This window comes from Lupinus angustifolius, chromosome LG11, assembly GCF_001865875.1.
Source record: "Lupinus angustifolius cultivar Tanjil chromosome LG11, LupAngTanjil_v1.0, whole genome shotgun sequence".
In the NCBI taxonomy this organism is placed as follows: domain Eukaryota; kingdom Viridiplantae; phylum Streptophyta; class Magnoliopsida; order Fabales; family Fabaceae; genus Lupinus; species Lupinus angustifolius.
In genome coordinates, this window is record NC_032019.1 from 1,363,176 (window position 1) to 1,379,160 (window position 15,985).

Genomic DNA, 15,985 nt, shown 5'->3' on the forward strand with positions numbered 1-15,985 from the left:
TTATTTTGTATATCCGATTTTATTTTTTTTCATTTATTTTTTGTACATTTTTTATACATTCACTTATAATATTGCATTTATTTATTTATTATTATTATTATTATTATTATTATTATTAATCTTTTCATCATTAGAATTGGAAATCTAAAACAACAAATGAATTTGCTATTTATATTTTCTATTTAAAGATGAATGTTTGAAAGTTGAAGTTGAGGCTTCATTGGGGCATGACCATTCTCATTGCTATTAATGATCAAAGAGTTCTTAATTTTAATTTTAAGAATATTAAGAATCATATAGTATTGCATTTCAGTTTTCCTATTTTCATTACAAAAATCGGAATTGTCATTTATTTTCCTTATGTGCTTGAATATGTTTCGACCATGCAAACGCATGAATAACATGTATGTTTTTTAACAATGCGAATGTATGAGTAATATGCGTGTTTTTATCCATGCGAATGCACGATGAATATGTATTTTTAATAATACAAATGTGCAGATAACCTGTGTTTTTTACCATACGAATGCACAAGTAACATGTGAGTTCTTAACAATACGAATGTATGGGTAATACGTGTGCTTTTAACAATGTGAATGCACATGTAATATGTGTTCTTAACCATGCAAATATACGACTGACATATGTGATTTTAACCATACACAAAGAACATGTTTATTCTTAATAATACAAACTACTAACACGTACATTTTTAATCATATGACAAAAGATACGGTCCCGTGCGAATACACGACTAACTTGCTAGTATATTGTATAACATATGGTGAAGGTGGTGGGTCAACCCATAAAGCTAACAAGGTCAAGGTCCAAGTTGGAGTGTTTTAATTTCTTTTCCATATTTCAAATTTATTTGACATTTTAATATAAACAAAAAAAAAAAACAGAACACAAATCTCATTCAAAAAATAATAATCTATAACTCAATTCAGATTCAAAAGCTCAAAGAGAGAATGGACGCCATTGATTCCGTTTTCGATCCTTTAAGAGAATTCGCAAAGGACAGTGTCAGGCTCGTGAAGCGTTGCCACAAACCTGATCGCAAAGGTTAATCGAACCCTAATCCTATTAGATCCCATTTTTATTTTTATTATTTTAATTTCTGATTCGAATCCGTGTGTTATTTGGTTCTTAATTCTTATGATGCGTTTTGGTTCATAGAATTCTCCAAGGTAGCTGTTCGTACTGCGATTGGTTTCGTTGTGATGGGATTCGTGGGCTTCTTCGTTAAACTCATCTTCATCCCAATCAACAATATCATCGTCGGATCTGGCTAGGTATCAAGTTCTATCCTTTTTCGTCATTCATTTTTTCTTCAACTTTTACCTCATTTTTCGGTATTGCATGTGATCTCAATGTTTTTATATGTCCAAGTTGGAGATTGTGATTATGATCTGTATTTGCATGTGCTTTATCTTGTAATTGTTTTCATTTGAATGGCTTATCTGTTTTTAGTTGTTCTCTGTGTTGGTAGTTTGACATTTTGATGGGATAAAGGATCTAAATTGAAAATTGTCTTTTGTACTATCAAGGGTATCCCCACCCTTTTTGGTTAAGGAACTAATCCATTTCGGGGCGCGTAACTGTCCCTCCGAACAAGTCTTGTCCCAGGAATGGAACATGGTCAGCCTGAGGATCGCCTTACACCATTAGACAACACACCTTGTCGGTGAAAATTGTTTTATTTTCTTAATTTAATTTTGACCGTTTCATTCTGTTACTTTTATGAAGTGTAAAACCTAATTGATTGGATTTTTTGGATAATTGTTCCACTATTAACAATAGAAAAGAAGGCTGCAGGCATGTTTTCCCGCACTAGTGTGCAATTGTTGCTTTTGCTCTTACTGAATGGTAGTTTGCTAAGATTAATTGTTTTGGACTTTTAGACTAAAGTACTGCTATTTTTACATAATCATATTTGCTGGTGAGCTGATATGGTTTATCAAATGACAACCTTCAACATGTAGTCATTAAGCATACTTAGTCAAACATCTCAGAGGTAGTTCTTGCATTTCTACATGTATAATTATTTCCTTAATAACCCATTAACTGTTATCCATGCCCTTAGGAGCAATTTCTACCCATTTCTGCACCGAGGGTATTTACCATTGCAACCTTTGTCAATGACTTTTTTGTTGGAAATTGACATTCTCTAAATGATCTCTTAATAGACATCTTAGTTTTTATTATCAGTTTAATGCTTTATTTTCTTTCCTCTTACGCTGTCTGTTTTGCTGATGAAACTTCTTTTCAATGTTATCAAATGTTGAGATCAAATTTGAACTGATTTAATGTTGAGCTTGTTATTGAACACTAAGACTAAGAATCTAAGAGGCATCATATGGCATAAATGATGCAAAAAAATGTGTCTTGAGACCAAAGTGTGTAAAAAAGAATAAGTGAGCTAAATAGCTCGTTATCTTTGCAGGGTGAGGGGGGAAATACAGTCGCCCAAGAAATTCAAGTTGTGAAGCAAAAAAGGTTCCGGCTTCAATAGATCAATCAATGCACTTTATCTTTTTTTAGTTCTGCATTATTTCTTTTTTGGTTTTCCTTTCTTTTCTAACATCATGACACTACAATTTTATCTAAAATGTTAACTTTCTTTCACCATGCTTGGACCTGGACACTTTGTTTTGATACAATAGGAAATGTTGGAAAAATAGTTGTTGATTGTAGTTTTGCTTGGTGACTTTGCTTATGCTGCGTTGCGTTCTATTTTCTTAAATGAACAAATCCATGGTACAAAGATTATTACCTTGTGATTTTTGTTTATGTATACAAATCTATCATTGGATGGTAAAACTTGGGTCCTATGAATACTTGCGACAAGCAACTTGTGGATAAAACAAATAAAACATAGAATATTAACTACAAGCAACTTAAGAATGAAATAAAACAAATCAAAACAAAAAATACTAACTAAAGTCCAAAGAATGTTCCAGAGGAGTATCATAAAATAAGATTTGTTGAAGGTAATGATATTTGTTTTTAGAATCATCCCCCCAATTTGAACATGCTCAATTGCCCACCTTCTTCAGTTTTTATATTTTCGGTGAAAGCCCATATTCTCTCTGTATAGAAATCGGTAAGAGTATACGTAGTTTAAGGATTTTAAGCAAATGAAGCATTTTAAGGTTTTCAATTAAATATAATTGTTTTTTTTTTGTAAAAAATATTGGTTCAAACAAAAAGAAAGTATTTAAAGTGAGTTTGTCATTAGTATATTGAGATCGTGATATGTCACATGTTTTAGATTGAATATCTTTACTTTTTTCACGTTTTACTCACTAGTAAATATTATTTAGGTTAGTTTTGGTAGACTTATTAGTTATTACAACATAAATATCAACAAAACTTCAAATTTATCTTAATCCAGCTTGAACTAGATGGGCTTCCCAAACAAATACTCAACACTAGTTTAAATAGTACAAATTAATTGTTACACATTTTCAAAATTTTCTTCTTTATGAAGAAGCTGAAAGTTAAACTACAATTTGTATACGCGATTTCATCTTCATTTAGAAACATAAAAATTTAAATAGAAATTAGCTAAATTTTATCAAAATTGAACAATCTTATCGAAATTGAAAATTAATTATGCAGACTAAAACGTACTCCAAATTCAACTCATCCTCACAAAAAAAATAATGATAAAAATCAGACTATTTTAAATATTTTCCTTTTCATTATTTAATGTTGGATAAAACAAATGCAGCTAACGGTGATGCATATAATGTGTTTATTTTAATGAATAATGTAATCAACATATATATACTAATAAAAATATAATATATATCTACATCATGTTCATACATATTATATTTTTAGGAATCATCAATGATTAACATATAAATATTTATTTGGGTACAACTATTGTGAATTATGATGAAATAATGCTCATTCTTATTGATTTGAATAACCATAATAGATATTTATACAATTTTTAGTGTCTTACCCATCTTGCTTACTTCTAAAGTAAGCAAGGCAGAAATAGAAAAACCTAACTACCTACTACCTAACAAACTTAATTAACTAACCAAAAATAACTTCCAAACATAATAACCCAATAAATCTGCACAGAAATATAAAAAACATAGCAAGCCTCGATGTATCAATCAGCCACAGTCATATAACATGGCCATGTACCATGGCCTTGGTCACATTTCTCACGGTCAGATTTGGTGCTTCTGGCCCATGCTTATTGTCTTTGTGCCACATGCGCCTCGGTCATGCGCATATGCACCTCAGTTAGAATGTATATGTTGCGTGCTAGTTTACTTGGTCAAGTGTGAGTTATCCTCCACAGTTAGGTGACCATCTTCCTTCTCGGTCAAGTGCTCATGCGACTTGATCACAATATTATTTTCTTTGGTCACGATGCAATTTCCTTCGTTCAAGTTGTCATTTGTCACAATCATGGTGCAATTTCATTAGATCATATATGATAACCAATAACATATATTACCATATGAATAAAGAACTAATAATTTTTTATGTGCTTTGCTATACCTCACCAATACATATGAATACGAATCGGGTAAAAACACTGTCAATATAGATTAATATTAAACTAATCATATTATATATAATTAAATTCACTTTAATTCACTTCCCTTTTTTTTCAGCAGTTTTTTTCTCTTTTATCATTTCTAATGTTCATCCAAATTGGCAAATCATGACTCAGACAAGAAAAAAAACATCAACATGTTGAGGCACGAAAAGGGTAATGCTATATAAAAAAGCGAAGACACTCTTTTAGCGACGGCTTGTTTGCACGTGTTACTGCATAGTTCTTCTCTTCTTTCATTCAATTCCTCTATTTCCCATTACCCTCTTCCCTTCAAGTTCATCCCAAATGGAAGCTTTGGCTTCTCTCAACCCTCCCTTTCAATCCCTCCCATACTTCTCTTCTACACCCAGAACCTCCTTTCCAACAAGCCGTGTCTATATCTCTAATAGAAACCCCTTTTTCACTTTCTCCGTTCGAGCCCAGGTAAGATTTTTCTACAAATTTTCAATCTTTTTGAAGCCTTTTATTCTGTCTCCCTCTGCATTAAAATTGGTCGTTTTATATTATATTTGATTATATTGTTTTTTAGCTTTTGGAGTTGTGGTTTAAGAATGCTGGATTTTATATTATGAGGAACCTCATTTGGGTCGATCATGTGGTTTTTTTTATGGCTTTGTTGGCTGTTTTGATTAGATGGGGTCCACTGAAGGTTCAGCTTCAATAACCTCATATACTGAACCAGTGGAAGAGGTTCTCAAAATTAAGGAATGGGAAGTGGGAATGTTCCAAAATGAAGTTGCTGCTAGCCAGGGCATAAGAATAAGGAGGAGGCCACCAACAGGACCACCTTTGCATTATGTAGGACCCTTCGAATTTCGGCTTCAGAACGATGGCAACACACCGCGTAACATCTTGGAAGAAATTGTGTGGAACAAGGATGTGGAAGTTGCAAAAGTAATATGATCCATTTGCTTTGATCTATATTTATTTTGGTATTACAATGAAATAGATTGCCTTTAATACTGAGAACTTAAATTTAATTTCAGCTTAAAGAAAGAAAGCCCCTCATTGCGCTGAAGAGAGCCATTGATAATGCTCCCCCGGCTCGGGATTTCATTGGTGCTCTAAAGGCAGCTAATGAGCGAACTGGTTTGCCAGGACTGATAGCTGAAGTGAAGAAGGCATCACCAAGTAGAGGTATCTTGAGAGAAGATTTCAATCCCGTAAGTATGTCTTGTTTTTAGCTATAATTTTTATGGCTACAATTGTTATGTTTATACATTATTTGTAATAACAGCAATGAAGTTGTTTTTGATGATTTGATGTCATGTGAGAAATATTTGAGTCAGCTTCAACTGCATCTTGTTGGCTATAACTGTTCAACTATTTGTTTTTTAATCTAGCTTTGCACTTGTTACAGTAAAAGTGCTTGATCCAAGTCATGTTTGTAGAATTAGTTCTTAAATTCTTTTATGCTAACATATCAATTTCTTCTTTTGTACCTCTCTCTTACTCTTTAATTAATCCTCTCTTCCTTCCATGGTGATGCAATGTCCATCAAAACAAATTATTCCTTCTCAAATGTACTATATGCAATATAGATGCTTTTGTTATTATTATTATTATTGCATTTTTTAAGTCAATTCTGCAGTTTTTAATTTATCTCTGCTTCCATTTATCCCAGTTAATAGCAAATACAAACTTATCTAAGAGTGATTGGATTTTTAGGTGTGTACCATGGTAAATATAACCATTGGCCAAACAAATACTAAATATTTAGATTTTGGTCTCCGTAAATCATGTGATGTCTTGTTTTGGATAGCTCATTTGTTTCTCAACAACTAGTCATTGTTAATGATTTGGAAAGTAGAATTGCTTCAAAATAAAGAACTATTTTGAATTTATTGTAACAGGAAGATGTCATGTTTTCTCATTAACTTGAGTAGTTTGGTCTCCTATTAATTTTGTATCATTTCTCCCAGTAAGACCTTCAAGCAATTTTTCAAAACTGTTGTTAGTTTGTATCTCTTCTTTTCTTGGCTTATGCCACTATTTTAGAGCTTGTCTACTTATCCGTGATAGGTTGAAATTGCTCAAGCATATCAGAAGGGTGGAGCAGCATGTCTAAGTGTTTTGACAGATGAAAAGTATTTTAAGGTAAACCAACTTGATGCTGCTGGACAATATTTGGTTGGTTGAGAACTTTTTAATATTTCATGTAAATGATAATTAACTCGAACTTGGTTTTCTTGATCCAGGGAAGCTTTGAAAACCTTGAGTTAATAAGAAATGCTGGAGTGAAGGTATGGCTTTTGAATTGTTTTAATCCTTGATATAGAGTTTATTCTATGCTCCAATGCATTATGTAGCCCTTATTGACAACTGTAGAAAATATATGCAGTGCCCTTTATTGTGCAAAGAATTCATTATAGATGCATGGCAACTCTATTATGCTCGGAGTAAAGGATCTGATGCGGTCCTTCTAATAGCTGCTGTTTTACCTGATCTTGACATCAAATACATGGTTAAGATATGCAAGTTACTTGGACTTAGTGCACTTGTTGAGGTAAGTTTTGTTCTTGTTTATATGTTTCCTTAGTTTGATGTAACATTCAACATCAATGGTACTCATTGTAAGCTTAATGATATCTGATGTTTAATATGATTTTTTTCCTGAAGCTAAGTTTTGAGCTTATCCCATTTTCTGTATACCTCGTCCTAAAGTGGGCTAATATGAGTTTTGAATAGTGTATATATAAACAATGAGCAGTCAGATTTACCATTATAGATTGACTAAACTTATGTTGAAACCTGACCTAAATCAGACTAGCATTACTCTAAACCTTGAATTGTTATGATTGACTTGATGATTTTGGTACCTGCACTGTTTCCGTATTTATATTGAGATTAAAAAATAATTTGCATAGATCTCTCAGTCTTTATAGCATCAGCATGTACTTATTTGTGCTTCTTCATGTTCTTCTTTGTCTACTCTATTGTGTGTGGAATCTTCAATTTCTTGTAGACCGAGACGAGAGAAATTTATTTATTTATATTTTGATATTTTATGTCGTTTTCTCCTAGGTGCACGATGAAAGAGAATTTGATCGTGTTCTTGGAATAGAGGGGATTGAGCTCATTGGCATCAATAACCGTAATCTTGGTATGCCTCCTTACTCTTCTGCCCCCCTCCCCACTCTATTCTTTTTTTATGAAATGGAATGATTTTTCTGTTGCCTGTACTCAATAGGATTTGTAAGTCAACAGATTATGCGAAATGACTTTCATATATTACTTTAAATGAAACTCTTTTGATGTCTGATCTGCATCTTTGCTAGAACTCGTATCGGATATGTATTTTTGTTTCTACACTTGCTTTCATCTTTTATATAAATTTCCAGTCCGCTTATTTTATCTTCTCCATCTTTCTTTATAACTTCTACTGGGATAGATTATCGGTTTCTAAGACTCTTTTCTTACCTATTACAATAATCTTGCAAGACTTCAAAACATTCGGAGAATAGTTTATTTTTATCTGTATGGTGCATGATTTCTGTGACTTTTCTGTTTCTATCGGATGATGTCGTTCATGGAATCATCAATAAACACATGAAGGTGAAATTACTTGATGGCATGATTCATCATCTGTAGCTTTTCTTTTTTGTGTATGCAGAAACATTTGAGTTGGATATCAGCATCACAAAGAAGCTTCTTGAAGGAGAGCGAAGAAAAATAATCCAGGAGAAAAACATAACTGTTAGGGCCTTTCCCTTGTTTATTTAGTTATTTTCATGAAATGTTATGTTATTTTGAATATTCTCCTAATGATTATATGACTTGTTTAGATTGTTGGGGAATCTGGTCTGTTCACTCCTTCTGATATTGCCTATGTACAAGAAGCTGGTGTAAAAGCTGTAAGTACTGAGAATTTATTTCTACTCTGTAAACCTGATTAAAATTCTGTTTATGGTTCATTATAGGTAATGATATAACTCTTAATAATCATTTTGTTTTATTATTCTGTAGGTTTTGGTTGGAGAGTCTATTGTAAAACAAAGTGATCCTGGGAAAGGAATCAGCAATCTCTTTGGCAAAGATGTTTCTTAGAGTTGAAGTTAGCAATTTTCCTTTGACATATATGGGCATTTCAAATTACAGATTTTGATAGAGTTCCTAATATGCTGCCTCCTACTTTTGCTTGTACCAAATTATCAAAATAATATCAGCAGAAAGCATGCACCAAAATAAATTATTCATTTTCAAAGATACTTTTCAACTTGATTATATCATTGTGACAGATGGAATAATTGGGAATGAGGTGCCTATATATTGAATCTCAATTCTCATTTTACAGCAATGTTCAACATGCTTTATCTACTCAATGGTCCTCTGGTTTTTATCATAGTTAAACTTCACAAATTTGTTAGGGTTCTTCTAGGATATTCTGGGACTGTCACCTTACTAGTTAGCAAAATCTTACTAAAGTGTATTCACAAAAAAAAAAATCATTTGAAAGTGTGTTTTTCGTGAAGCTCGTCCACAATTTTAAACTCGTACTGGTTAGCATTTTTTTTGCTGGGTCTCTTGAAACAAAATAAATAAATTTGTCACGAATCTTTCTATATAAATAAATTACAAAGATTCAAGTAAAAATGAACTAAGATTGAAAATGTGGACCAACAAAAGCGAGCTTATTAGTATCTGATTCCTTTGGCAACCTCAAAAAAATGAGCCACATTCTCCTCAGGCGTTCCTACTACAATGCCATGACCAAGGTTCAAGATATGCTTCCCTCTTCCTGCTTTTCTCACAGTATCGTTTATTCTATCAGTGATGAACTCTTTAGAACCGAAAAGAACACCAGGGTCCACATTACCTTGGACGGTTATATTTGGCCCCAACCGCTTCCTGCCATCGGCCATATCAACCGTCCAATCCAAGCTAACTACATCCACACCTGTCAAAGCTAACCTCTCAAGCAATCCCCCGGAGCCACTTGCATAGAGTATTAAAGGGAGTTCTGGATGTGTTTTCTTCACAGTATCTACAATCTGCTTCAAGTAAGGCAAGCTGAACTCTTCGAAATCTGTAGGACTAAGCTCTGTTGCCCATGAATCAAAGATTTGAACAGCTTGAGCTCCATTGTCAGCTTGGTATTGAATGTATCTTGCCATCGACGTGGTAAATTTCTGTAGTAATGAGTGGAGGACCTGTGGATTGAAAATAGTTCAATAAAATTGAATGAGTTTATGAATGAATCAAGGAAATAATCACAGTTCAATAAAAGACAGACTTTTCAAGCAAAACTACTCATTTAAAACAAACCTTGGGGGGAAATAAAATGGATAAGTTTCAACCTTACTACACTGATCTCTCTATCTTATATAAATATTCGATATATCATAATTCACAAGAGGGTGCATGCTTAAATACAACTCACCAAACACACTCAAGAGAAGATGTTATTTAACTTAGCTCGAGGTAATGATGTTATTTTGTAGTTTGCAGAGTGTATGCAAACAGGGAGCACATCTGCTGTCCCAAAATATGTGTCACTCCATGTGCCAGTGATCATGACTGGTTGAAAAAATATATTTAAATTAAAATTTTAATAATTAATTATTTTTCTGACCAATCACAAGCAGCGACACATGGAGGTACATTGTTTTGGGACAGCAGATGTCTACCCATGCAAACACCAGTTCTAAATCTGGTGTTTTGAAGCCCACTCCTCCCAAGAGAGTTGAAAACTAACATCCTAACTCTTAATGACTATGTAAAATATTGACATGCCTTCATAAATTTATGTTTACCTTGGATTCAGAGAAAGCCAGCCTCTTAATTTTTGAGAAGTGTTTTGATGAACCACCTTCAACCACATATGATGCCAGGGTGAATGGAGCCCCAACAAAACCAAGGACTGCAGCTTTATTATCCACCTGCAATCAACACTGCAGCTTTTATATTGAATAAGATAATAACACACAAGGGCAATTTGGAAATCCAAGAACAATAAAGAAACAACTATTTGATAACATCATCATACAGATCAACTCATGTTATCTTAATAGCCACATGCAGGATGGATAAGTTCACAAAATAAGTTGTTCCGTAATGCATTCACTCAGGTAACACACAACAGAAGCCATAAATGCCTTTTTCCATGACATTACAACCCTCCAATTATATAAACAGCCTGTGGCCATCCATAAAATGCAAGGGTGCTTTTTAACTAGAATAAACTAATAATTTCTTGTCATATGGAAATTGACCATGCTGAAAGACTATTGCTAATTCAAAGATGAAAAATTAAAGAGACATAGGGCCAGTTATACCTCTTTCCTCAAAATTGACAGTGCTTTACCAACATATGGTACTGAATCTTCAGGGACAAACTCTTGCACTTCATCAACCTGTGCAGCTGTGCGAATAGGATCAAATATGATTGGACCCTTACCCTTCACAATATCAAAGGGTATATTCATTCCAGAAAGTGGAGTAAGGATGTCTGAGAATAAAATCACCTGAGAATGAATTAATACCAAGAAAACTATGAATGGTGATGAATTCAGAACCAAAGGCCATAACACAAAAAAGTAGGCTAACAAAAATGTCCCAAAATGGGATAATATATAGATGAGTGCTAGAGAGTCGTCTTACCCCATCAGGCTTGAAAACATTCCATGGTTGCAAGGAAATTTCTACTACAAGATCAACATTTTCAGATCTTTCACGAAATGAAGGGTACTTCTCACAGAGGGTTTGGTAACTCTGGTAAAATTAAAGGTCAGCAAATTAGATACGTTTTAAAAGGAAACATATCATATCATATCAATATCATAAATGCATATCATAGCCAATTAGTTTGTAAGCCACAAGAATCAGAAAACAAGAATTAACTTTGTAAAACAAGTACTTGATGTTGATTTGCAATGAAAACAAGCATTAACAATTACCTATGTTGATGCAAATTTCACATTTGAATGCAATATTAACATTTCAATTTACAACTGACAGAAAAAAGTAAAGAAGCAAACTAACTGAATCTTCTGCTGAGTTCAGTCTAGAAAACTCTAGAATATTTTCCTCAATAACAAAAACTAAACCTTAGTCCCACTAAATGGGGTCAGCTCCATGTATCTAACATTCTAACGACACCATAATGTTCTAACATATAACATAATTTCTCTCTCTCAAATTGAGATAAATTCTAGAAAACTACTCTAGTTTTCAATTAAGACAGTGTTTGGTAGACAACTCCAAATATAATAAAACACAAGATACGCATCGATTTCATGTTTAGTGCATTACTTAAAGATAAAAGACTAAAAAATTTGAATTGAAATTAAATATAGGTAGATACCAAATTATACCTAAATGTGAATTGAATTTAAATATACCTTCATATACCTCCCAGCTTGCCTCATGAGCCAAACCGGGGGTCTCTCAACATCTAATCCACGAACCGCATTAAGCAAAAGTGGTTCAGAAGCAGCAATTGTAGCCTTTGGTTCAGCAACTGTTCCTGGATTGTAAATAATTTCCAAAATTCAGATACAAAATAACTGAAATTACGTGAATTGAAAACAAATTACGGAAGTGATACCTACCTGGAAGGGAACAAGAAATAAGGTGTTTAGATTTGAAGGAAGAATTGAAGGAAGAAATAGTTCTGGGAAGATTGGTGGAAGGTATAATAGAGGTGAAGGTAGACATGATTTGATGTATGAAGTTGAGTTCTTTCGCTCTTCCTTTGGGTAAAAAAAGGGGAACATGATAAGGGAAATCCAGAATCTCATCTCATCCATTTCGCCATGTCAGCACTACCATTAATGTAAACTATATATTTGATTTTTGAGAGTAATACTTGATGAAATTGACAACCATGATAAGTTATTTATCAAAAAAAAAAAGGTAAGAAACACCTTTGTATGACAAAAAAATAATAAGGGAATAACCTTTATTATTAAACTAGATTGGAAATATACAATGATAATATTTATTTATTATTAATAATAGTAAAAATAAAATTTAAGCAAATAAATTTCAAAATTTTCTAGGTCTGATCTATAGATATTCTTCACTATTTGAAGGGAGTCCTATTTATTTGAGTCAATTAAAATTACTATGAGCTGAAAACCTTGTCCTATCAAATAATAAACAATTCCCTCTTATTGATATGAAAATGGTATGGATATTTGTAAAGTGTATGTTGTCATTACATTTAATCTCTGAGATTTATATTGGGGTTATACTTATACCTCTTCAAATGTAGAATTTATTGAACCCATAAGGTTCATCATCGTTGGAATTTATTGAACCCAACAAATGTTTTTCTGCACGTTTATAATTATGATTTACAAGTATCCAAATTCATAAATTCACAATAATGTAGACAACTTTGTTTATGCAAATATTGGAAAAGAATATTCCTAGGTAAGTTGTTGCTTTTGTATTTATATTTAAGGATAAATGTGTCATTCTATTATATTTAAAAGATAAAAATATCACATCATATTATTATTTTCCTTTCGTTTTCCCAGTTCTCACTGGTAAATATTGATTCTAATGAATGCAATTCACTTGTTTAACATTTTGAGCAAAACCGTATTTAATGTCCTAGAATCAAAACATCATCTGAAGTAGCTTAGTATAATTAGTCATTTTATCAACTTTGAAAGTTATCAAGTAACTAAATATTTTAACTGTTTCTAGTGCACCCATCTTAGAGGCATGATGTTTATGTAAGAATCTCTCTTTTGGAACAACATATTTAACAAAATCAGACACCATCACAAACTTATACACGACCAACAAAAACAGACATCAGAATCAATAAAGAATGACAAGAAAATTCAAGACATTGATGTAAGAGCTTTGAATATTCATCCATGCATAAGCATTAGGATTGATTTCATGCCCTTTTCTTACTCAGCTTCCCCAAGGGTAGTGATATTTTGATGAATCCAAACTTCTTCCTCTGTGATGTGAATTGCTTTCTATCACTCTCATCTTTCTCAGGTATAGTAGGAAGAGTTATATCTTCCTTCAATGTTTGAAGCATTTGACTCAATGCTACCTTATGCCTTTCATTGTGCTCTTCCATCTCCTTTGTTGCATTATATTCTTCAGGAACTTGCTTTCTGCTAAGTACATCTCTCATTGAAATTGTGGACCTTAAGAAAGGCTTCTTCTGATTATTGTTCATTGTTATTGACTTGGTTACTTTCACTACAGAAGAATCCAAACAATTTTCAGCTTGATCAAACTTGTTGGGCTTAATAGAGTTAAACACTGCTTGTCCATTAGGATCATCCATTGGAATCCATTTCCTTAGAGCCTCTTTAGCAGCATGTTGTTTTCTGCTTGCAGTTTCAACACTGTTTAAAGCCTCTGTTAAGAGTTGTTTGCTGTGTACAACTTCTTCTGTTGCTTCCTCCAACCTTTTCAAAATGGTCAGTTCCAAAGTATTTATTTCATCAATTTGGAATTTGGAATCTATTACTTTCTTCAAAGTAGACTCTTCAGGTATTAGAGCATTGGGGTTAAGATGAGAACCCTCCCCTAAGGCAAAAGTCACATTCTTAGGTTCTGGCTGAGCAAATTTATATGATATTTCAGCACCGGATAGAGCCTTGATTTTAGCAAGTGCATCAGCTTCTGCTGCTATTGCGGCTTCTTCCATCTTTTTAGCTGCAAAAAACCTCATCTCAGTAGTCTTAATACTTATTCCATTCTCATCAATCTTGGACCCATGTAAGGGCTTTGAAACTTCAGAACATCTTGTTTTGATCATTCTATTGTTCTTCTCAGTATAAGGTTTGAAATTCTCCATAAAAATTCGGGGATTATCATAAGTGCAACTTCTTTCTGCTGTTGGTGGGTTTGATCTTGCTTCTTCTTGTGCCTTCTCTCGAGCTGACACGGCTGCAAACTTTAATGCAAGCTTCTCGCGTGTCCTCTGAAGAAAAAGTCTCTCCTTTTTCATCTTCTTATTCAAAGATTCAACAGAGGATTGTATCACCCCAAGATCATTTATAGTTTTATGAAGCTGCATTTTAGCTAGTTTTAACTCCATTAACATGGGACCAGGTGTGGGCATAGAGCAAGGGTTTTGTGATATATGTTCTTCATTGTTAAATATATTTCCACGAAATTCTTGATTCATCTCTTTAATAACAGGAGCAGTTTCAACCTGTTCATGGGAATTTATATCTTGAGTTACAAGGCATTTCATTGCTTCTCTGTGTAGCTGCTGCTTTAATTCCTCTACAATCCTTTTGGTAGCTCCTAGTTCTTCAAGCACATCAAGTGTTTCAAGCTCTTTTACTATCAAATCCTTCTCCAACTTTGTTGCTTGTTCCTCCACTTTCCTTATGTCGAAGTCTTCAATGTTGTTCTGCTAATGACAAACTTCAACATCAGAGAGTAAACTACCACAGTGGGAATGCTTAAAGGACAATGGTATGGCAGAACAGAATGCATCGGAAGTATGAGTAAAAAAGGGTTGCTAAATGCATTAGGCTCTCCCACCTAGTGGGATTTGGGAGGGAAGATGTACGCATGCCTTACCCTGCAAGCGAAGAGACTGTTTCTAAGATTTGAACTCATAATTTCTTCATCACTAAACAATAGTCTTATCATTGTACCAAGACTCACCGTCTTCGGTCAGTATGTTAAAAATCACAAGTATTTAGAAAGACAAATACAAATGAATTTTATCTCATCATTTTGTAATAACCCAGAAAGGAAAAAAAAGCGTAATGCTGCCATACCAATGTTACCACATTGCACTGCAAATCCTCAAAGATATATTAAATATATGAACATTTAAATTATGTGTACCTTACTAGCCTCCTTGATAGTCTAAAATAGTACCTCCTGTCCCTTTTTTAAACAAACTTAACTATTTTTACATATATTAAGAAAATATTTAAAAGATAATTAATTGTTTTGATTTAATAAAAAACATACAAATAATTACAATTATTATTCAGTGTTAGTATATGGGAAATTGTTTCAATTAAAAGTGGTATTGGAAAAATGTACATGTAGTTAAATTTGTTTATATTTGAAACTAGAAAATGTTTTGTTTTTTGCTTATAATTGAGATCAGAAACAATAACATTATATCAAAGAAGGCAGAAATAACTAAAGTGGCAAGGTGGCCAAATAAAAAACCAAAGTAGAAAATGTAAGCTGTGAAATTTTAAAGCCTATTATAAGTACATGAAATAAGATGTCATTGTTAGTGAGGCAATGCTGCTAACTTCTCAACCTTAACAAGGCTCAAATTTTAAGATGCAATTTTGTTCCACCAAGTAACCAAACTCATTCAAATGTTTTTAAAACATACCCTTTTGCAAGAACATTTGAATAGCTATTAATTATTAGACATTATCAAATTAAGGTGTAGAGAATACACACACACACACACATATATATATATATATA

The 15,985-nt window shown here is 33.0% G+C and overlaps 4 protein-coding genes across 7 annotated transcripts in view; 1 reads left to right on the forward strand and 3 right to left on the reverse strand.

Annotated features, from left to right (window-relative positions):
* On the reverse strand, window positions 856–1,299 carry LOC109360483. Its single transcript, XM_019605423.1, has 2 exons — window positions 1,180–1,299; window positions 856–1,065 (listed from the first exon to the last, which is right to left on the reverse strand). The coding sequence occupies exons 1-2, from the start codon at window positions 1,277–1,279 to the stop codon at window positions 953–955; spliced, it is 213 nt and encodes a 70-aa protein (XP_019460968.1). The 5' UTR covers window positions 1,280–1,299; the 3' UTR covers window positions 856–952.
* Window positions 4,775–8,880, forward strand: LOC109360482 (indole-3-glycerol phosphate synthase, chloroplastic-like). The gene is made up of 10 exons (XM_019605422.1): window positions 4,775–5,014; window positions 5,225–5,485; window positions 5,578–5,754; window positions 6,614–6,688; window positions 6,790–6,834; window positions 6,933–7,097; window positions 7,616–7,694; window positions 8,205–8,287; window positions 8,377–8,445; window positions 8,558–8,880. Exons 1-10 carry the CDS (start codon window positions 4,877–4,879, stop codon window positions 8,636–8,638), a joined length of 1,173 nt encoding a protein of 390 aa, XP_019460967.1. The 5' UTR covers window positions 4,775–4,876; the 3' UTR covers window positions 8,639–8,880.
* On the reverse strand, window positions 9,112–12,280 carry LOC109360481 (uroporphyrinogen decarboxylase). The gene is made up of 6 exons (XM_019605421.1): window positions 12,142–12,280; window positions 11,932–12,056; window positions 11,192–11,302; window positions 10,867–11,055; window positions 10,345–10,470; window positions 9,112–9,741 (listed from the first exon to the last, which is right to left on the reverse strand). Exons 1-6 carry the CDS (start codon window positions 12,245–12,247, stop codon window positions 9,226–9,228), a joined length of 1,173 nt encoding a protein of 390 aa, XP_019460966.1. The 5' UTR covers window positions 12,248–12,280; the 3' UTR covers window positions 9,112–9,225.
* Window positions 13,271–15,985, reverse strand: part of LOC109360941 (WEB family protein At2g40480-like) — a 3,343-nt gene continuing 628 nt past the window's right edge. Inside the window, exons 2-3 of one of the 4 annotated variants that reach the window (XM_019606169.1) lie at window positions 14,378–14,933; window positions 13,271–14,338 (exon numbers count right to left, since the gene is read on the reverse strand). In XM_019606169.1, coding sequence (XP_019461714.1) covers window positions 13,446–14,338; window positions 14,378–14,933 — 1,449 coding nt within the window. In that variant the 3' untranslated portion in view covers window positions 13,271–13,445. Of the gene's footprint in view, window positions 14,934–15,985 lie in introns of all 4 variants that reach the window. The other 3 variants (XM_019606170.1, XM_019606167.1, XM_019606168.1) reach the window with 3 other exon arrangements.

What these genes read in the sequence shown, in the direction of transcription:
- LOC109360483 (XM_019605423.1), bottom strand. Translation starts at nt 1,279, where the DNA reads ATGATATTGTTGATTGGGATGAAGATGAGTTTAACGAAGAAGCCCACG. An exon ending in AACAGCTACCTTGGAGAATT is followed by an intron (nt 1,066 to 1,179) that starts CTATGAACCAAA and finishes GGTTCGATTAAC; the next exon opens with CTTTGCGATCAGGTTTGTGG.
- LOC109360482 (XM_019605422.1), top strand. Translation starts at nt 4,877, where the DNA reads ATGGAAGCTTTGGCTTCTCTCAACCCTCCCTTTCAATCCCTCCCATAC. An exon ending in CAGATGAAAAGTATTTTAAG is followed by an intron (nt 6,689 to 6,789) that starts GTAAACCAACTT and finishes TTCTTGATCCAG; the next exon opens with GGAAGCTTTGAAAACCTTGA. An exon ending in CATCAATAACCGTAATCTTG is followed by an intron (nt 7,695 to 8,204) that starts GTATGCCTCCTT and finishes TTGTGTATGCAG; the next exon opens with AAACATTTGAGTTGGATATC.
- LOC109360481 (XM_019605421.1), bottom strand. Translation starts at nt 12,247, where the DNA reads ATGTCTACCTTCACCTCTATTATACCTTCCACCAATCTTCCCAGAACT. An exon ending in TATTTCTTGTTCCCTTCCAG is followed by an intron (nt 12,057 to 12,141) that starts GTAGGTATCACT and finishes TTTACAATCCAG; the next exon opens with GAACAGTTGCTGAACCAAAG. An exon ending in AAGCTGGGAGGTATATGAAG is followed by an intron (nt 11,303 to 11,931) that starts GTATATTTAAAT and finishes TAATTTTACCAG; the next exon opens with AGTTACCAAACCCTCTGTGA.